The sequence below is a fragment of the Diospyros lotus genome, chromosome 4 (assembly GCF_014633365.1).
Source record: "Diospyros lotus cultivar Yz01 chromosome 4, ASM1463336v1, whole genome shotgun sequence".
Taxonomy (NCBI): domain Eukaryota; kingdom Viridiplantae; phylum Streptophyta; class Magnoliopsida; order Ericales; family Ebenaceae; genus Diospyros; species Diospyros lotus.
In genome coordinates, this window is record NC_068341.1 from 44,920,522 (window position 1) to 44,943,889 (window position 23,368).

The 23,368-nt window shown below is 39.3% G+C and overlaps 1 protein-coding gene across 5 annotated transcripts in view; it reads right to left on the bottom strand.

Moving 5' to 3' along the window:
- Nucleotides 1-451: 451 nt before the first annotated feature.
- LOC127799138 (TOM1-like protein 5) overlaps nt 452-23,368 on the bottom strand; it is a 66,447-nt gene continuing 43,530 nt past the window's right edge. For all 5 annotated transcript variants that reach the window (XM_052332887.1, XM_052332886.1, XM_052332888.1 and 2 more), the window contains 4 exons: nt 19,020-19,095; nt 6,055-6,140; nt 1,588-1,743; nt 452-1,368 (listed from right to left, as the gene is read on the bottom strand). In XM_052332887.1, coding sequence (XP_052188847.1) covers nt 969-1,368; nt 1,588-1,743; nt 6,055-6,140; nt 19,020-19,095 — 718 coding nt within the window. In that variant the 3' untranslated portion in view covers nt 452-968. The remainder of the gene's footprint in view (nt 1,369-1,587; nt 1,744-6,054; nt 6,141-19,019; nt 19,096-23,368) is intronic.

Genomic DNA, 23,368 nt, shown 5'->3' on the forward strand with positions numbered 1-23,368 from the left:
ATAGCCAACCGGCGACAACAATGATCGATTAAATTAGTTTCAATTAGTTTGGTTAGGTGAGTTTTGTTAGTCAATTCGGTTCGATTATTCTCTTTCAAACAAAATAGTTCAATTTGATTAAGAATTTTCAAGAAGTTTAGTTCAATTATAACCAAATATTCACCCCTAAGCACCATATGACGTTTTACATGCTATTATTGTCGCTACCCATCTTACTTTTTAAAAATAATTGCGAAATAGACGACCATGTGTTTCACATTCTAGAAAGCTTTCATATCAGCTTTTAGCCTTCCTTTTTGTCCGTCTGTATAAGCTAGCCCTTCCAAACACGCTGAATCAAAACCGTCTTCTTAGTCTTCTTTTCGGCCTCTTTCTGTGCTAGGTCCGACCGACGATTGTTCAGCAATAGTGATGAGGATGTACAATACATACAGAGATGAATACAGAGGGATGCAAAGACAAAGGATCCCGGGCCAGTGGAAGGCAATAAATAGATGGATGAAAGACCAAAACAGAAGAATTGCTGGTTTTAGCTTTTGTTATACTAGTATAAATAAATGAAGAACTACCACTACTACTACAACTTGATTTCGGAAATGAGGTCACAAAATGACCAAAGCACAATTGCAGATCTGCAAACCTTGAAAGCACCCATTCTTTTACGTCATAATTCTTGTCCTAACAACGCTCTAGTAGTACAAGATTACAGTTAAGAATGAACCCAAAAAAACAAATTCCTCCGCCTTTTAACACGATCTAGATACCCCAAACAGACTACTCCCAGGATATATAGTGGTCCCTTATAAATATAGAAACAGTTGCAGATTGAGCAGCCATATATATCTCCCCTCCAAAGTACTGCCAATCCAAACCCACAAGTCGATTCCACTTCGACAAGAAAACAATATTTGCCAAGCGCATTGGAACCGAATCCTCAATTAACAAATGAAGAGGTGAATGAGGTGCAGTCAATCACTGTCTATGCTTCCACCGTAAGATCCGCTGCCAATGCCACCTTGCAACGAGGAATGGCGCGGGCCAGAACCGTCCAGTGAGAGTCCCCTAGCATGGCCAGAGTGACCAGAACAGCCATCTAGTGACAGGCCCCTAAAATGACCGGCCAAATTAGGACCATCCATTCTTTTCTCCTGGAAGAATTTCTGTCTCTCAACATGTTTTGCAGGTGGAGGTGGAAGCGCTGAAGCTGGACAAATCTTGTTTGATTCTTGAGATGGCTCCACACTCAAGGGCCGTATAAGAGGCCGGTGCAGCTTTTCTCGTGGACTCAGAGATCCAAACAAATCCCACGGCCTCTCTTTTTGGCGCTCTTCATCTTCAGGCCGTACACATGCTTTCCCTTTCCTTATCCTTTCAATATGCAAGTTAGTCCAAATTAGAAACTTACATATATGAACTGCATTGAACTACAAACAGCATAATGTAAATACATTATATTACACATCCCTTTTCGAGTTACTGAAAATTGAGCCTACAAAGAGTATTCATCCACGACCCAACATAATAATGGTCAGACAAATCTCTCATGATTGAAGTAGCAGAACCTAGAATGAATATAATTATTTGTACCTTTGGGAAAGCTGTTCCGCTTCCTCTTCCTCTTCTTCCTCCTGGACAAAGTGATTTGAAGATGTTGGCCTACGTGAAACAAGCATATCATGCCTTGCAAGTACTTTTTGCAGTTGCTCATTCAATTCAATTGCTCGAGAAACCACCGCCTCATCACTGAAATACACAACCAGCGACAATTAACATTGCAAATGTCACACTACAAATGATTCTCCATCAAGCTTTCCACTTTGAAGTAATTATTTGTAGTTTAGCTCCCTCAGAGAATAATGACTCCCTCCCTAGCTTTTTCTCAATATATATCAATAACAGGAGGGGATAAGAGCAAATAAAAAACAAATAAAATGAAGAAAAGAAAGATAGATCACAAACAGAAAAAAGGACTAAGAGCAAATAATTGAACAGGAACAAAGAATAGAAAGGTGGGATGGAGGAGTAGATGTCACAGTGCTACAGGCTGTAGCATCTCGAAATCCTAACTGCTTTGATGATGGAGTAGCAGCTTGAGTCCACTCTTTGTCTGGCTAGGGAGGACAAGCAACCTATCTATGGAAGGCTCCACCTCCAATGCTAGATTTAGTATCCAAGATAGATACCTCCTGTATGACAGGATAATCCACCTGGAATCCTCTCCCCATTCTCCAGCCATATCTCCTCCAACTTCCCACAGAAATTTGCTATCTCTTCTGATTGCGTAGCTCTTCGCCTTCACATATCTCCAATAGCACAACAATTTCGTGGTGCCCACCATTTCCATTACAATAACTGCATTTCCATTGTGACACTATTCCACACATGATTATAGCCTAAGCAAATCTAGTTGCTTTGTATCACTGGGATGATGACATCAAAGATAAAACGTAGAAATGCAGTGAATGGCTGTATGTGTTCTATAGAACTTCTTTAGTCGTGTTTAGCATTGCAATTGGTCTGTCCTTGATAGTTTTGGACAGTAGATGGAATAGAATTCGGTAACCACAAAAATATTTATTTTGAAATGCTATGGGAAAACTAATGAAATGCAAGAGGCATCTAAGATGGTTTGTGTTGGTGAGAAGACTAATAGACATGTCCATGAGAAGAGTAGATAGAATGAAAGAAGTTTGTAGTAAAACAGGGAGAAGACACCAGAAAAAAGTGACATGGTATATAATGGCCATAACAAAAGATATGATCATGTAGACATGATAGGTACAATCCATGGTATATAAACAAGACGCTGCATTGAGAGATCAGGGCTAACTCCACAAAAGCATTCCAGATAACCAAAAAACAACCTTCTAGATCGACTGGGGTACAAATGGCTTACCCTTGTCCACTGGAGCAGAGTCTGAAGCTAAGATGGGGCTTCGTCCCCCCTTTCCAACCTTTACCGTCTTTACTTCCTGTACCCTACAAGGAGACTCCTCCCCAAGAATGCAAATAGAGTTTAGGAAAGGCATAGGAACTGCTGATGCAGCAAGCAGAAAATCCATTCCAAGAATGACTTTGAAGTTATCCAAGGGTACAGACATCAGACTGGTGGTCCTTGTACATGACTGCCAAGCCCTCAGATTGTGGGCTGGGCAATTTAGGAAGAAACAGATAGAATGAGGAAAAGGAAGAACAAGAGAACAAGAGGGAATGAGAGAAAGTCAAGAGAGAGTATTGAAAGTAAAGAACTTGTAATTATTCTCGATTATCCTTCCTCTTACTGTCGTGGGTCTCTTATAGAACCTCTAGCAACCATAACAGCAACTCTTAACAATATAACACCACAGCTATCTAAGATAACAGCAAAACAATACCGTTAGCTAACCCTCTAACCACTTAACCCACATCTAGTAAGCAATTAACGGCTCATACAAGTGGTTATTACCGACCATTTACTAATTTACCCCTAAGGTCGTGACAATCCCCTCCCCTTCAAACAATTCTTGTCCCCAAGAATTTAGAACTACTGTGCCTTCTTCGTCACCCAATTCCCACTGGTTCTTCTTCATTTTCGTCCTCTATTCCTTCCATGTTAAGCAATTGTTTTTGGCAACGATGGCTGAGGCTGAATTTGTCTCCACACTTATAACATAATCCTAACTTCCATCGTTGCTCCATAGTAATTGATTTGGCTGCATTAGGGTTAGGGAAAACCTTAGAATTCATGTTCACTTGATCCCCTTCCAATGGTTGATAGAACGAACGCTAAATTTCCGTTGCCATCATGTACTTATTGGAGATCGCTTCCAATGTGAGCTCTTGTAGGTTTTCCTTCTCCATCGCCTGCCTTACGAATGTAGGCATCGTTATCTTCACCATTGATTGCAATTCTTCCCTCAGTCCACTGATGAAACTGGACACCAAACATTGCTCTGTCAATCCCGATTGCACAATACACATAATAGATCTCAATTCTTCAAACTTCGCTTGATACTCCACCACAGACCCTTCTTGCTTCAATTTACTAAATTCCTTGATCACATTGGCCATGCTTCTTTCACCAAATCGCTCGCACAACCCTTCAGCAAATTCTGCCCAGCTACCCTGATTCCCTTCATCTTGGATCCAGCCTTGATACCAAGAATCTGCTGCATCTTTCAAGTAAGCCGCAACCAAGTTGATCCTATGCTCTTCCGATATCCTATAGAATTGGAAGAATCTTTCTTATCCACCATCTTGGTTTCATCCCATCAAACATTGGAATCTCCAATCTTGGCATGGGTGGATGATTATGAATCAAAGGCTGAAAATTCCTACGCTGCGTCTCCTGATCTGTAGGCTGGTCCTCTACTTCAAGAAGCCCCTGAGTTCTTGGACAACTTCCCTGGTGTGGCAAAATCGAATCAAAGATCTGCTGTAGTGGAAAATCCAGAAACGATCGGAATTGGGGAAAGGAGGACAGCATGCTGAGCACGCTGTTGAGCATCTGCCCATACTGCTCCATGGTTTCCTTACACTACTCCAAAGCCTCCTGATTTTTCTCCGACTCCCTCCGCACTGATTCCCTCAAAACCGCCACCTCCTCCTTGCTTTGAACCATCGCCTCTTGAGTTTGTGACATCCCAAACTCCAAAGCTTCCATCCTAACCTCCAACTGCTTCATCCCGGTGCCCTCTACCATAGCCGATTACTAGGTTTCCCGATCAGGTTCGCCTCACCGTCTGGGTCAGAATTGCCCCCCGATCAAAGCAACAGCCACAGCAGTGCACCAGTCGGAGGTTGCACCATCTAGGTCAAAATCGCCTTTCGATCAAAATGGCAGCACCTGCCTCGAATTCGTCCATTCTGCCTTGTCTTGCGTCCGTCAACCCAGATCGTTGTTCTTGCTCACTTCTGTCAACCCAGATCACTGCCCTTGCTATCGTCCATCCATTCTGCTTTGCCTTCACACATCTTCAAATCTGAGCCGCAACAAAAACACAGCTGAGGATTGATCAGCTCTAAATTTTCCGAAATCATCGGAATTTGCTGCTTCTTGAATGCCTCCTGCCACTCGTTCAATTTTGCACCCAATCGTTGATCATGTCTTCATCCTTTGTGGACCGATAATCCACAATGCCAAGCCGATCGCTGTGGGTCGCTACAATTTTGGGTTCCACACTCTCGACTTCAATCAAAATTACCTCTTGAACGCCCATTTCGCATTCAATTATGAACCAAGATTGTTGGAATTCGATTGAGTTCGTCAAAGTCATACTGGAATTAGTTAGAACCACAGCCAAGAACCGTTGGCTCTGATACTACTTGTCAGGCCCTTGGATTGTGGGTTGGGCAATTGAGAGAATTCGAGTTGAATTCCAAGAAAGAAGATATGAATTTAGGAAGAAACAGATAGAATGAGGAAAAGGAAGAACGAGAGAATGAGAGGGAATGAGAGAAAGTCAAGACAGAGTATTGAAAGTAAAGAACTTGTCATTATTCTTGATGATCCTTCCTCTTACTGCCATGGGTCTATTATAGAGCCTCTAGTAACCATAACAACAACTCTTAACAATATAACAACACAACTAACTAAGATAACAGCAAAACAGTACCGTTAGCTAGCCCTCTAACCACTTAACCCTCATCTAGTTAGCAACTAATGGCTCATACAGGTGGTTATTATCGACCATTTATAGATTTACCCTTAGGGTCGTGACAATGACCAAACCTAAACAGGGACCCCCTTTGCCGACCCCACGTTAAGGCATGTAGCTTTTGATTGTAAAACCATGTTCAACATTCACTCCTTTAGTTTTACTCCTGAATAATCGACAACAGTGAGATGCCTCTTTTCACTTCCAGCTCCCCCACCCCCCAAATATATATCACTAATCACTCTCTCTCATAGAGTTTCACCAATTTATTCTCTTATTTATGTTCTTTAAAAATTTCATTTTACTCGTTATTCCCAAAATTATTAGCCATTATTATTAAAGACCTACAAAAATGTAAAAACACAGAACACACAAACGACATTCAGCTAAGGGCACAAACATATACATAACGACATACCGAGAAGTCATTGCAAGATGCATTACTCTTTGCTTTTGGAATGAACATTGTTCAACAAGATCAAGTGTGAACTCATCTGTTGCTCCCTACAGAAAAAAAGGGTCAAATTGTATAAGAACATTGTATTAGCAGTTAAAGTTCATGAATGAAGCAACAAATTAAACCACAAAGGTTATCATCATGAAACCACTATGGGTCACCTCTGTTGTCATGACACAAAAAAAGTGGGTGTTAATCGAAATTTAATATGAAGGCATATAAAGCCTGTGGTTGGCTCAAAATAATTAATAAATGTAGGAAATCAGAATTGTTCTTCCTTGATCATTGAGTATAAACGGAAATCCTCTTATAGAGGAAGAGATTACAACATATGGAAACTATCTCTAAACAAACAATTTAAAAAAACAAAGGAAATATAGATCAAGATATGTAGAAAAAATCAGAATAATTCTTCATATCTCCAATACCATGTACACTATGAACTTATAGATACAAACTCCTAATAATTCTCCTAAGTTTTAGGAGTAGATTACATTCCTAAAAATTAGAATTAGATCACATTCTACTAGATTACAACAACTAATTTACAACAGATAAATAAAACACAAAACATATAAACAAAACAGATAAATTGAATTTAGATAACACTATAGATAGCACCCATATCTTCTTAGCTCTTGGCACTCAGCTTTTCTTGTCAACACTCCCCCTCAAGTTGGGGAGTGGATGTCAATCATACTCAGCTTGCTTATTATAACTTCAAATTGGGTACTAGGCAATCCTTTGGTGAAGATATCTGCTACTTGATAGTTGGATGGTACATAAGCAATTTGTAGGACATTAGAATCTAATTTTTCCTTTAGGAAATGTTTGTCAATTTCAATATGTTTTGTCTTATCATATTGCACCGAGTTATGAGCTATGCTGATAGCCGATTGATTGTCTCCCAACAACTTAATAGGTTTTTGCACTAGAATCTTCAAATCTCTAGGATAATTTTCACCCATAAAAGCTCACACACACCTAGGGCCATGGCTCTAAATTTAGCCTCTACATTGGATCTAACTACCACCCCTTGCTTCTTACTCCTCCAAGATACCAAATTCCCCCCTAAGAATACACAATACCTAATTGTGGATCTTCTATCCACAAAAGAACCAGCATAATCCACATCTATATAGCCTTGGATATTCAAATTAGCCCCTGGAGTGAATAGGATCCCTTTCCTTGGAGTAGCGTTGAGATAACTTAGGATTTTTCTCACTGCATTCATATGAGCTTCAATAGGGTTATGCATTGACTTATTAGGCTAACAACAAAGGATATGTCAGGCCTAATATGAGAAAGGTACATTAGCCTCCCTACAAAGCATTGGAATCTCCCTTTATCCACTTCCTTTTCATTAGTATTTGCTTGTAATTTTGTGTTGGAATCAACTAGAACCCTTGCCCCTTTTCCTCCAAGTAACCCAATTTCAACAAGTAAATCTAGGACATATTTCCGTTGGGACAAGAAGATACCTTCCTTAGAGTGGGCCACTTCAATGCCTAAGAAGTACCTTAATCGTCCAAGGTCTTTTATCTCAAACTCCCGAGCTAAGTTCTGCTTTAGGCAACCTTGTTCATTCAAATCATTCCCCGTTACCACAATGTCATCGACATATACAAGTAGAGCAATTACCTTCTCTCCTTTATGTTTGATGAATAGGGTGTGATCCCCTCGACTTTGGTGGTATCCCATAGATAACATAGCCTTTGAGAATCTGCCAAACCAAACCTGTGGGGATTGCTTGAGCCCATATAATGCCTTCTTGAGTTTACACACTTGATTGTGCCTTGTTTTTTCATGCTAATATCCTAGAGGAATTTCCATGAAGACCTCTTCCTCTAAATCTCCATGTAAAAAGGCATTCTTGACATCAAGTTGCTGCAATTTCCATCCATAATTAGCTGCCAATGCTAGGAGAACTTTAATAGTAGTCATTCTAGCTACCGGTGCAAATATTTTTAGATAATCTATAACATAAGACTATGTATAGCCTTTGGCAACTAGTCGTGCCTCATACCTGTCAAGTGTCCCATCAAACTTGTATTTCACATTAAAAATCCATCTACAACCTACCGGTTTTATCCCCTTTGGTCTGGGTACTAGCTCCCGTGTATGATTCTTTTCTAGTGCTCTCATTTCTTCTAACATGACCTCTATCCAATTGGGATCTTTTACTGCCTCCTCCACTGATTTGGGAATAGTAATTGCATCCAATGAAGTCAGGCTGCTTTTATGGATAGGAGATAGGAGATGGTAGGATAAATAGTTGGCTAATGGGTGTTTGGAACAAGTTATAACCCCTTTTTGGATAGCAATAGGCAAGTCCAAATCTGTAGACTCAGGTTGAGTTTGAGGTGGGTTCGAAATGTTGGGTGAGTTCTCACAGTATGGTATTTCCAAACTAGGATCCGGGGCTGTTGTTGAGTGTAGTTGTAGATCACCAATGGACTGTCTTCTCTTGTATACATAGGGAGAGCCCTTATACATAATACGAGAGATAAGCCTAGAATTTGTCTACTCAGTGGGAGAAATCGATGGAATTGGGGAGGCATGCATTGGGTCAGCAAGAAGAATGGGATCAGTATTCTCATGTGAATGACTAGAACCCAATGGAGTTGTTTCAAGAATAGGACTGAGGTATTCCCACTCTATATCAGCTAGTCTACCAATGTATTGCATGGCTGGAATTGGGTTAAAGAATGACTAGGATTCAATGAAAGCGACATCCTTTGAAACATAGAATTTACGTGTTGCAAGGTGATAGCATTTATACCCCTTTTTGGTCGGAAAATATCCAAGAAAAACACATTTAAGGGCCCTAGGATCCAATTTGTCTCTATGTATTTTGAGTATGTGGACAAAACAAACACATCCAAACACCTTTAGAGGTAATGGTGTATGGAGATGAGGTCAAGGAAAAATGATGCTAGAAGCTGGAAAGGGGCTTTGACCATTAAGAATCCTAGAAGGAACCCTATTGATAACATAGGTGGCTGTCAACACCGCTTCACCCCAAAAAAAAATTAGCCATGATGATGATGTAGGATAGTTCGGGTGACAGTGAGGAGGTGTCTTATCTTCCTTTCAGCCACCCCATTATGTTGAAGTGTATCAATGCAAGATTCATGGATAATGCCCTTCTTTTGAAAGTAATTATGTAAATGATTGTTGAAATAATCTCTTGCATTATCGATTCTAAACCTTTTGATAAAGGTGTCAAATTGGGTGTGAATCATTTTACAAAATGAGGGCAACATAGACGCAATGGAAGCCTTATCTTTTAGAAGAAACACCCAACACATACGAGTACAGTCATCGATAAAATTTATGAACCATTTTGCCCCAAAGCAATTTGGTATTTTGGATGACCCCCAAACATCAGAGTGAATCAAATTAAATGGTTTAAAGGAAAATTTATTGCTGATAGGATAAGAGACTTGGTAATGTTTAACAATAATACATTCATCACACTTAAAACTACTAGGATCTAAAGAATTGAACAAATCTGGAAACATTTGTTTAACAAGACAAATGGAGGGTGACCTAATCTAAAGTGATGTAACCAAATAGCAAAAAGATTAGAAGCAGATTGGGAGGAGTAGGCTATACTATGTTATCTCCTTGTAGGACAATGACTCTTCCCTTCCAAGGTATAGAGCCCATTATGAACCTTAGCCACACCAATCATCTTCCCCATGTCCTTGGCCTGAAACTTACACGTGAGGTGAGAATACACCCAAGCAATTCAAGTCTTTGGTTAACTTATGAATAGAAATCAGGTTTGTAGTTAATCTTGGGACATGCAGGACTTGATTAAGTGGCAACCAAGGGGTTAGAGCTACTCTGCCCTTTCCAGAAATTGGGACAGAGGCTCCATTTGCAATGGTGATTTGTTTAGTTGGTTCAATGATGTCATAGGTTTCAAAGGCATGGAGATCAGGGGTCATATAATCCGTGGCTCCTGAATCAAGGATCCACTGGTTATTCTTATCAATTTTAGAAGTTGTAAAAGTCTCAAAGGTTAAGAGTTTTACCTTGTTGTACCAAGGAGTAGGATGCTCCATCTTGGAATGTCCGAAGAAAGGCCTTTAATTTGCCTAGCTCCTCTAAGTTTAACTGAGTAGGATTAGCTTCTATTGAATCCACTTTATCGGTTTCTTCTCTGGAATCTTTATTGGAAAGGTAGCTTTGGTGCTTCATATTTTTGAAGCCTCCAATCCTGCTCAAGACCACTTCTTTCCCATGCAACTTGAACCATGTTTCCCTAGTGTGTCGTGGCCTTTTGCAAAAGGTGCACCATTGCCCTTCACGGTTAGGTCCACGATTCTGAAATCCAGGTTGAAACCAAATTTTCCAAGGATTTGAATTCTAGGTTTTCCAGGCTTGATTCCTCATCCTCCTTGTTTGCTAATCATTAGTGCTGACCCTTCGTTGTTGTGTTCTATAAGCATGGCGTATCTTCGATTTTCTTCACTCCTGATGATGGCATAGACTTCATTTAAGTTGGGGAGTTTATCCTTACCCAGGACTTGAATCCTCACTTGATCAAATTCTAGATCAAAGGCCAGCTATAAACTCAACTATTCAATCTCTTTCAAAAATCTAAATAAGAGTAGAAGCATCCTCTTGGCACACCATTTTGATAGCTTGATAGTGATCAAGCTCCAACCATAATCCTTTCATCTGGTTGTAGTACTCCGTCACTGTCAAGTGCCCTTGCTTGGTAGAGTTTATCTTTGTTTTAACCTCAAAGATCACTGAAGCATCCTTGACTTTCGAGAAGGTTTGTTGGACAGTCTTCCATGCCTCCTTGGTTGTACTTAGGAACATAAAATTCTGACTAATCTCTGGCTGCATTGCACTCCACAGCCAGGACATAATCCGTGAGTCTTCCACATCCCAGGCCTTAAAGGCTAGATCTGCTTCCTTTAGTAGAATTTCGATTAGGTGATTCCCTTTCCCACGTCCTTTGAGAAGAGTCTTAACCAGTTGAACCCATTGTAGATAATTCCTACTGTCTAACTAATAGGACTAATGAACAATCGACAATTCACCAACTATAGGGGATTGATCAACTGGAACTAGATCTCCAGTTATGGAGAAAGGAGGTGTGTTAACATTTGAAGTCTCTAACATGATCTCCAGAAAAAAAAAACGCAAAACGATGAAGGTTCTGACGGATGGGAGAAGAGGCTATGCACTAAAGGCACTAGGGTTGCTAGTAGATCAAACCAGAATTGAGTGGCTTTGATACCATGTACAAGAAATTAGAATAATTCTTCATATCTCTAATACCGTGTACACTATGAAGATACAAACTCCTAATAATTCTCCTAAGTTTTAAGAGTAGATTGCATTCCTAAAAATTAGGATTAGATCACATTCTACTAGATTACAACAACTAATTTACAACAGATAAATAGAACACAAAACATATAAACAAAACAGATAAATTGAATTTAGATAACACTACAGATAGCACCCAATAACACTATAGATAGCACCCTTATCTTCTTAGCTCTTGGCTCTCATCTTACCTTGTCAACAAGATACATATAGACATAATCAGACAAGATTCCTAAATGACATTTAGCAATCATTCCCAATTTAGGCTTTAACATTCTCCATCAAGCTGGAGAGTGGATGTCAACCATTCCAAGCTTGCTTATCAAAACATCAAATCTCTTTCCAGGTAGCCCTTTAGTTAACACATTTTCCACTTGATTTCCAGATGATACATATTGAATTCGAATTAAACTAGCATCCAATTTTTTCTTGATGAAGTGCCAATCAATCTCTATATGTTTAGTCCTATTATGCAGCACAAGATTATGGACAATGTTAATTGTTGATTGATTGTCACAAAGTAGGTCAATAGTACCTTTAACCTTGATCTTAAAGTCTTCTAAAATAATCCGAAACCACAAAAGCTCACACGGTCCAAGGGCCATTGCCCTAAATTCTACCTCTGCACTAGATCTTGCCACAACACTTTGTTTTTTGCACCTCCAAAACACCAGATTTTCCCCCCAAAAACACACAATATCACGTGGTAGATCTCCTATCAACTATGGAGCCACCATAATTTGCATTAGTGAATCCTTGTACATTCAATTCAGTTCCAACCTTAAACAAAATATCTTTACCAGGTGTTACCTTTAGGTAGTTCAAGATTTTCCTTACAGCTTACATGTGTTCCTCGGTTGGGCAATATGCATGAACCTATTTACTAGGTTGACAGCAAAAGCAATATCAGGCTTAGAATATGAGAGAGATATTAATCTGCTAACAAGTCTCTGGAACCTTCCTCTATCTACCATTTTTCCCTCTGAATTCTCCTGCAATTTGAGATTAGGATCCATAGGTATGCTGGAACCTTTTCGTCCTGTCATTCTAGTTTCAGCTAGAAGGTCAAGAATGTACTTGCGCTATAATAGAAAAATTCCAGCCTTCAAGTAAGCCACCTCAATTCCTAGAAAATATTTAAGCACCTCAAGGTCTTTGAACTCGAACTCCTTAACTAATTTCCTTTTTAGAATGTCTTGTTCTTCCATATCAGTTCCAATCACAACTATATCATTAACATACACTAAGAGTGCTATAACTTTTTCACCTGAATGTTTGAAAAAGAGAGTGCGATCACCTCTACTTTGAGCATATCCCAGACTTCATTACCTTAGAAAACTTGTCAAACCATGCCCGAGGAGACTATTTAAGCCCATATAGGGCTTTTTTTAAGTTTGCACACTATACCTAGGTCCCTTCCCTAAAATCCAAGGGGTACTTCCATGTAGACTTCCTCTTCTAAATCCCCATGTAAGAAAGCATTCTTTACATCTAATTGTTGCATTTTCCACCCAAAATGAGCTACTAGGGATATAAGAATTCTCACCATTGTCATTTTTTCCACTAGTACAAAAGTCTCAAGGTAATATATGCCATAGGATTGAGTATAGCCTTTGGCCACTAGTCTAGCTTTATACCTTTCCAATATGCCATCAACTTTATACTTCAAGTTAAATATCCATCTGCATCCAACCGGAGTGACCCCCTTAGGTCTAGGCACTAATTCCCATGCCTGATTTATATGTAAGGCATTTAGGGGGCGTTTGGTATAGGAGAAATTTTAAAATTCCTGAAAATGTTAAGTTGGAAATCTATATTCCCATGTTTGGTATAACTTTTTTATAAAAAGAATTATGGGAAATAGGATTCTTGGGAATGATTTTTAAGCAACTTTCCCACAAAAAGATTTCCATGGGGGGGTTGGGAATCCAAATTTTCCATGGACTTGGAAATATTTTTAACAAAGAAAAAGACTAAAACACTCTTTACCCTTTTATAACCCCATACAAACATATTATATATTATATATATGTAATATATTTATATTAAATATATTGTATATATACATATATGTATATATATTCATATATTATTATTAAATATAAACATATATATTATAATATATTTATATTATTTATTATAAAATATTATATATATTAAAGTAGATATTCATACAAATATATATTATGTATATATATTATATATATGCACACGCATATATATACATAATGTATAAAAAATAACAATTTTTTGACTTCTTAAAGATATTGTGGGTCCCAATATTTTATACAGTAGAAGGAATTTATTATTTTTAAACAAAAAATCAAATAAGGGTAATTTTGGGAAAAGAACATGAATTTCCAAGAAGTTGCATTTAAACCAAACATAGGAATGTAAGATTCCCATAAAAGAATACTCAACATTCCTGAAAATATTTAAATTTAACCAAACATAGAATTGTATAAATCCTGAGAATCAAAGATTTCCAAGAACATTCCCAGAAATTATAAATCCCAGGAATTTAAAAACTTTTCTCGTACCAAATGCCCCCTCATTTCCTCTTGCATGGCTTGCTTCCAATTCTGGTCTTTTAGAGCCACTTCTACTGACTTAAGAATAACAATAGAGTCTAATGAGGTCAGGAAGCTTTCGTGGTTTTGGGAGAAACGATAATAGGATAGGTAATTAGTCAAAGGATGCAATGTACAGCTTCTAACCCCTTTTCTCACAGCAATTGGTAGATCTAGATCATCAGAAACAGGGCTGGAAAAGATGAATCTGATGATTGTGCAATTTCAATACTTGGGACTGGGACTGATGCTGGTAAGGGCTAAGATTCTATAATAGGCTGCCTCCTTTTAAACACATAGGGAGAACCCTTAAACCGAACTGGAGATGGAGGCCTGTGGACTGCTTGCTTAGTACATTCCGTATATAGAGGAGTAGGGATGGTAGATTGAGCTAGAAAAGTAGGGACAATAGAAGAAGAATCAGCATTAGAAAAGGATGAATCAGAACTAGGCAAAACAGATGTCTTGGGAGCTGCTGGGGCTGGTGCTAAGTTAGGATAAGTATAAAAATCAAAGAAGTCTTGGTCCTCATTTCCTCTAGTCTCCCCCTGAGGACCAAGTTGCAAAGATCCAAAGAAGGACTGAGATTCAAGAAAAAAGACATCTTGGGAGACAGAGAACTTCCTAGTTGGGGGGTGATAACACTTGTAACCCTTTTGGGTTAGAAAATACCCTAGAAAAATACACTGAAGAGCACAAGGATCAAGTTTATCCCAATGTATTCTGGGGATATGTACAAAGCACACACAACCAAACACACGGAGGGGAAGAGGAGTATGCAAATAGTAATCTGCAAAAATAATGATAGGCACTAGGATGGGCTGCAATGATTGAGGACTTTAGAGGAGACTCAGTTGATGACATAGGTTGCGGTTAGAATAGCTTCACCCCAATAGGTTTTAGGGACATGATTCTGATGGAGAAGGGTTCTAGTCACATTAAGGAGATGTCTCATCTTCTTCTTAGCCACTCCATTTTATTGTGGAGTGTTTATGCAGGAAGACTCATGTATAATGCCCTCGTGTTGGAAGAAAGAATTCAACTGGTTATTAAAATAATCCTTGGCATTATCTATTCAGAATTTTTATACAGGAGTACCAAATTGAGTGGAAACCATTTTGCAAAAATAAGGCAAGATAGTACTAATTGCAACCTTTTCTTTTAATAGAAATACCCAACACATGCGAATACAGTCATCAATAAAAGAAACAAACCACTAGGCCCCAGAATAGTTGGGAGTTTTGGATGGTCCCCAAACATCCGAATGAACTAGGGAAAAAGGTTTAGAAGATAATTTGTTGCTCATAGGATAAGACACCCTATGGTGTTTGGATAGCGCACACACATCACATTGAAGCATCCTAGGATCTAAAGATTTAAACAAATGAGGAAACATAGTTTGTAATAAAGGAAAAGGAAGATGACCTAGCCTATAATGCTGAAGCCAAATGTTGCAGAGGTTGAAATGAACTGAGATGAGCAAGCAATGGTAGGTTGCCGCTTTTCTATAGGATGGTCAGCCTTGTGTAAGAGGTACAATTTGTGCTCCTCAGCCACACCAATCATCTTCCTTGTGGTCATGTCCTGAAATGCACACATATGAGGATAGAAGATTGCATGGCAATTTAATTCCTTGATTAGTTGATGAATAGATATAAGGTTGGTAGCTAAATGTGGGACATGAAGGACTTGTTTGGCTGATAACAAAGGGCTAAAAGTAATTGTGTTGTGGCCAACAATAGGAACAATGATTCCATTAGCAATAACAATCTGTTTAGGGCTTACAAGGGGTTGATAAGTGTCAAAAGAATTTAAGTGAGGGGTCATATGATCAGTAGCTCCTGAGTCAAGAACCCAATTGGTATTTACCTTAGAATTTATGTATTTACCTTGCAAGGCAAGAGAGCAGGTACCATCTTGGATTGTCTTGAGGAAGTTTTTAAGTCTGTTCATCTCTTCTGCATTCAATTGTGTAAAATCAGATCCAAGAGACTCAGTTTTACCTGCAGATTCACCTTCTCATTGGTCTTTGCTTGATAGATAGGCTTGAGTCTTGGGTGGAAGGCCCTTAAATCTGCCCATCTTGCTCAACACTGCTTCTTTGCCATGGAGTTTGAAGCAGTTATCCTTAGTATGCCTGAGCTTTTTGCAATAAGTGCACTATAATCCTTCTTGCCCTGAATTTTTCATTGAATTTTCTGCCTTTCCTACCTTAAATCGTGTCCCTTCTCTATTGCTTGACACCATGGCCGAGCCCTCTACATTGTGATCACCTACCATTGCCACCCTCCTGTTTTCCTCACTTTGAACAATGAAAAAAACCTCATTAAGAGTAGGTAACTTTTCCCTACCAAGCACTTGGATCCTTACTTGATCATACCCCGGATTAATCCGTTTTAGAAACTCTACTATCCTGTCCCTTTCCTGAATTTGTTTAAGTTTGATAGCGTCATTGCTACACTTCATTTTGATATCTTGATAGTGATCTAATTCTAGCCACATCCCCTTCATCTTATTGTAATATTCTATTATAGTGGATGTCCCTTGCCTTGTCCTACTAATCTTAGTCTTAACCTCAAAAATTATCGAGGCATCTTGGACCTTTGAATAGGTTTGTCTCACAGTCTCCCAAATATCCCTAGCTAAAGTTAAAAACATAAATTTTTTACTTACCTCTAACTACATGGCACTCCAAAGCCATGACATGATTGATGAATCTTCAATCTCCCATGCCGTGAAGGCAGGATCTGAATCTTTTGAAGGGGTTCCAATCAGGTGGCCTTGCTTTCCTCGACGTTTGAGGAATGTACTCATGAACTGGGACCACTACAAGAAGTTTCTTCCATCGAGCCAGTAGGATGGATGCATGCCGAGCAGATCTCCCTACTCCCATTGGTTGCTGATCACTTGGATAGGATTCGGCAGTGGTTATGACTAGAGTGGCCTCGGATATTTCGGAAATGCTTTAAAAATTGAGCCGGAAAAGAAGACCCTTGATCAGAGACAATAGAAGGAGACCCTTGATCGGATCTAAAAGTGCCGAACAAGAGGGCTGGAAAAAAAATGACAGATCTGAAACCCTAGAGGCGGCGACGCAAAGAAGTGCAATGAAGGCACTACTAGGGTATTGAAAATATTGGTAGTGGAAGGGATGGCTCTGATACCATGTAGGAAATCATAATTGTTCTTTCTTGATCATTGAGTATACATGGAAATCCTCTTATAAAGGAAGAGATTACAACATATGGAAACTATCTCTCAGCAAACAATTTAAAAAAAAAAAACAAAGAAGGAAATATACAAAGAAAAAAATATAGATCAAGATACATATAGACATAATTGGGTAAGATTCCTAAATGACATTTAGGAATCATTCCCAATTTAGGCTTGGGAGATCTACTAGCATCCTCGTGAATTAACAATAAAAGTCATAAGCTTTATAGCCCCTAGTTATAATATGTTAACTTGCACAAAGTAGATGCTCCTGTCAAAAACTTAAAAAAAAAAAAAAAATCAGTATTCAACTCTCTGAGGATGATCCTTGGTAATAACCGTGAGGTTGCTCCTTGTGGCTAGAAGGTCATGGTTTCAGGCTGTGGGTACAGCCGTACAGCCACCTTGCAGAAGGGGAAAAAAAACCAACGGTAAAAGGTAAAAACAAAATAATCACCCCCAAACCCCCCCCCCAAAAAAAAAAAAAATTGCAGAGGAACTGCATAGTCACACTGGGGTTGCCTATTTCATCATTCAGCTCTCAGTTTCCTGACATCAAAATTATGAAAGAATAAGTTCACTACATTTCACCTCTCCACAGACAAATTTGTGTCCTAGAAAGTGCAAGCCAGCTCATAGAAAGAGCTTTCACATCTAACCCATTTAAGATTGAGAATAAGTCAAGGTACCGCACATCATGCTTGGCGCTAGATAGATTGATATTTGCACATCAATACCAATTTTTCCTTTGCTTTGTCCCTTTAGGTATGATTCACCATATTTCTAGTCCTGGAAGTATGTTAACACTCAAAATCCTTTTTAGAGAATCAAGGTTGAATTGACCAACTCAAAAGAACTAGCTCTAGTATATTAATCATATACTAGTCCTGAAAGTATGCATACACCCAAAACCCTTCTTAGAGGATCAAGGTTGAATGGAACAACTCATGAGGCCTATAATAGGTTGGGTATGTTAACCGTATAACATCAAAATTACAAAGATACGACCACTAGATATTTTTTAGTAAGGGAACAACGGAAGCTGCTAAAAATTTATTGATTTTCATCAAGACCCTATGGTTGTACTAGGGGTAAATTTGTAATTCTGTTTACATTTGTAAGGCAGTTATTAGCTGTTGTACTCAAGCAGCTGCTTGAGTTGTACTTTGAATAACTGACAGTTTATTTGGCGCCATTGTTTGCATGGATTAGTTATAAATTAGCTAATCCATCTGAATGAGTAAGGCATTGAGGAACATTCACAGAATCTGATTCTCTCTCTCTCTCTCTCTCAATTTCTCTCCCTTAATTCTTTGTTCTTTCTCGTTCCCCTCTGCATTCTTCTCTCATTTCCCCCTCATTTCTGCCCTAATTCTCTTCCTCATAAGAGAATTTTCCTTGTCACGTCCTTAGGACCTGACAACATTTAAATTGTATAATCAACTTATCAGCATCCACATCAAGCACCAAGGCTTGTGTCTTGGCTGTACTTTTCTAAACTGTTTAGCCATAACAAACTCCACTTGTGTACATTCAGAGTTTCTGAAATAGGTCCCCACGAGATCTTACACCATATGAACAGCCTATTGAGTGACAGGCACATCAAAACAAAATATGTGATAGCCTTGTTATATAAAAAATGTCAAAAATATACCAATATCAAACACAAAACAAACATCCAATGGCCTTATATTCCAAAGGAGTCAACAAATCTCAACCAATCACTACAAAAATTACAAGTGTTATGAGATTGACATCATAATACTGAACATCAATTCACCAACACACCTCCGGATGTTGGGTGTTGACAGCATCAAGGACTTCTCTCAACACCTCCATGGCAGAGCCAGCCTTCTGAATAATACTGCACCAAATAAAACAGCAAACTAAAATATTTTCCACAAAGGGATTCAAAAAACTTCAATCAGTATCCAGATAACCGAATACAATATATTAGCCATTTGTATGACATTCAAACATATGTAAAAGCCATACAATCACCTATGAATTTTAAAATTTTGGTAACTGGAACAACTCACTTTATTAGATACAACCTTCTATCCAATTCACAGGCCAAGCAAGAAAATCATCCAAATTAGTTTTCTACTACATATCATGAAAGCTGGGAATGCCTATTTCCTATATATAAAAGTCTAGACATGCCACACCTATTCTTAAATGAGAATTTGTACCTTTGACCCCACAGAAGGAAATTAAACAACTCAGGTACTTTGCAACTTTTAATGACAGTTGGTACGCATTATCTGTCGTACCGAGGTTTAGAAATGCTGCATCCATTCTTCACCGAGAATTCCACTTTGTTGCTAAGTACCTGATGTGGATTTAAATAACCCATTGTCAAACCACCAGATCTAACAGGTATATGGAGGTAAATTTTCCAGAAATTAACAGAAGTTGCTGGAAGGGGAATTGAGAGAGGGAGGGAGGGAGGGAAAGATTCAAGTTAATCCATTCATGAATTCCATCCTCAGGCTGTGGCTCTTTATATATAGCCTCACAACCACCCACATGCACCCATGTGCAGTACAAACAGAAATATAACCACCTCCAGTTACTGGACAATTATCTATAACAGAAAAGAAAAGACAAAATTACAATAGCTACCCTTGGCATGTGACAAATACAAACCCCCCCGGGGGGGAAACATTTCTTGCCCTCAAAAAATCATAACAGCTAGGCCACTCGGGGAAACTGCTTGAGAAAGTCTGGAAGATACTCCCATGTTGTATGATCAAGACTTAGGTGAGTCCATTGGACCAAGACTTGAGTCAAGGGCAGGGAGTCTCGGTAGATCACCCTCTTTTCTAACACTACTAAGGGTTCCATATTAATTACTGCATCTTCCAACGGTAAGGGAATATCCTCATTGGGTCTGTCCTCAAGTCCAATGGATTTCTTTAGCAAAGAAACATGAAAAACAGGGTGGGTTGACACTCCCTCCGACAACTGTAATCTGAAGGCCACCTCTCCCACCTTTGCTAATATGGAAAAGGACCACAGTACTTGGGATTTAGCTTTGAGTTAGGATTGTTAGAAAAGAGCTGCTACTAGAACCTTTTGAGCTTCAAGTACACCATGTCCCCCAACTCAAATGACCAATCACTCCTCCTCTTGTCTGCCATTTGTTTCATTCTATTTTGTGTTGTAGTTAATTCCCTTTTAATCACCTGTAAAGCCTCCTGCCTCTGCTGTAAGTACTAATCTACTACCATCTCCACACTCGAGTACTGCATAATAACAGGTAGTATACGGGGGTTTATAACTGAATAGAGCTTCGAATGGGGTCCTCTTCAGTGAACTGTGAAAGCTGGTGTTGTACCACCATTGGGCTAGGGGTAGCCATTTGTTCCAACTCTTTGGTTTAGCAAAATAAACACACCATAGGTTAGACTCCAAACACTGATTTACTCTCTCAGTCTGTCCATCTATTTCTGGGTGATATGCTGTAGATAGATGCAATTTCACCCCCAAACTCTTGAATAATTCTTGCCAGAAGTTACTAGTGAAGATCTTATCCCTATCTGGAACAATGGATGGAGGCAATCTGCGTAACTTAACAACGAGTCTAGCAGCCCTCTAGCTACTTTCGAGGCTGTGAATGGATATGCCAAGCTCATGAAGTGACCAAACATGGTTAACCTATCCACCATCACAAGAATCACATCCTTCCCTTATAACTTAGGTAATCCTTGGAGCTCCCTGTTTGTAGATGACTTGTTTGTCTAGGATGGCAGGGGGCTCCAGAGGGGGGCTGGTGTCTATGACTCCCAGAGGCAGCATAGGACTCACAGGTTATACTCCTGCAAACTTCTTAAGCAATGACACGTGGAACACTAGATGAATTTGAGATCCTTCTAGTAATTTTAGTTTGTAAGCCACACTCCCAACCTTTGTCGCAATAGGGAAAGGACCATAATACTTGGGACTCAGTTTGGAAATGGGGTTTGTTTCTAGAGATTTGAGATGGGTTGCCCTCAACTTCGCCCTTTATCTACTAATTGTTTCATATGATTCCGAGCGTTGGCCAGGTCCCTTTTTAGCTGTTGTAGGATTTGTTATCTCTGTTGGAGGTGTTCCTCCATTGCTGCAACAGTTGTGGTATCTGGAAGGGCTAGTAAGAGGGGTGGTTTGTACCCAAATAATGCTTTGAAGGGAGACATTTTAACGGAACTATAGTGACTAGAATTATACCACCATTGAGCTAGAGAGAGCCATTTGTGCCTAGAATTATACCACCATTGAGCTAGAGAGAGCCATTTGTGCCAACCTTTAGGGTGTAGGAAGCATAAGCATCGAAGATAGGTCTCTAGGCATTGATTGACCCTTCCGGTCTGTCCATCTATTTAACGATGGTAGGCTAATGACATACTCAGTTTACCCCCAAGGATCTCAACAGTGGCTCCCACAATAAACTAATGAACACCTTATCTCTATCTGACACCATGGTCTTGGGGATGCCATGCAACTTAACCACTTGGTCTAAGAAGATTCTAGCCACTTCCTGAGTTGTGTATGGGTGGGTGAGGCTTAGGAAGTGAGCAAATTTCATAAATCGATCCACCACTACAAAAATGCAGTCCCCTCCTTCCCCAGATTTTGGCAGCCCCTCTATAAAGTCCATTGAGACACTCTCCCATGCCTATCCTGGGATTGTCAATGGTTGTAACAGTCTCGAGAAGGCCACCGTCTCATGCTTGCACCTCTTGCACGCATCACAAGCCATAACAAACCTAATCACCGACTCCTTATGCTTAGGCCAATAGAAGAGTTGCTTCACCTTATGATAGGTGTTTTGCATTCCTGAATATCCCCCAGGAGGAGACTCATGTAAGGTTTGTAGGATCTTCTTCTTTAGTGCTTCACAGTCCCCAATGACCAGCCTTCCTTGATATCAAAACAATCCATTCACTAGAGTATACCCCTTCTTACTCAGAGGGTTTACAATCAACTGTTCAAGTAGGGCCTTAGTCTGATCATTAGTTTCATAACTCACTGCCACTCATGACACCAATATGGAATTAACACCATGTTGGTTATTGATGTTCCTTCCTCTTGACATCAGGATAGGACATCAGTTACAATGTTCTCCTTTCCTTTCTTGTACTATATGACATAGTCTAAGCCCATTAACTTGGTCATCCCCTTCTTTTGTAAATGAGTGTGAAGTTTTTGTTACAACAAAAACTTCACGCTCTCATGATCAGTTTTCATTATGAATTAGCCCCCCTCAAGGTAGTGTCTCCATTTTTCCACCACAAAAATCACTGCCAATAGCTCTCTTCCGTAGATGCTTAGGCCTGCATGTTTGGGTGCCAATGCTTGACTTATAAAGCCCAAGGGTCTCCCTTCCTACATAAGGACAGCTACAATACCTATGCCACACACATATGTCTCTATCACAAAAGTCTTACTGAAATCTAGTAGGCCTAACACTGGGGCCTCGCTCATTGATATCTTTAGTTGCTCAAAAGCCTAGCTATATATCAATATGTCATCAAAGAATACAAGGATAAAGTTCCTTAAGTGAGGCCCAAAAATTTGATTAATCAGGGATTGAAATGTAGCGGGTGCATTGGTAAGGCCGAAGGGCATAACAAGGAATTCACAGTGTTCGTGATGGGTCCTAAATGCAGTCTTTGGCATGTCCGTTGGGTTCATATGGATTTGGTGATAGCTAGACCTGAGATCAAGTTTAGAAAAAATGGTAGCAGATTTCAACTCATCCAATAGGTCTTCAATAAGGGGAATAGGGAATTTGTCTTTGATTGTCACAACATTTAATTGGAAATAATCAATGCAAAAATGCCATGAGTCATCTTTCTTTTTTACTAATAACACAGGTGATACAAATGGGCTATGGCTTGGCCCGATGAGAGATTTCTAAAGCATCCCTTTGACCATCTTTTCTATTTATGTCTTTTGGTTAGGAGGATAACGTTAGGCCATGGTATTAATAGGTTTTGTCTTAGGTTTTAGGTTGATCAGGTGGTCAAGGTATCAACTAGGGGGTAGGGAATTAGGCTCTACGAAAAGATCCTCAAATTCAACTAGGAGTATATTAAGAAGGTCAAGTTGGTGTACCTCTATGTTAGATTGAAGCAAGCTGCCCACAATCA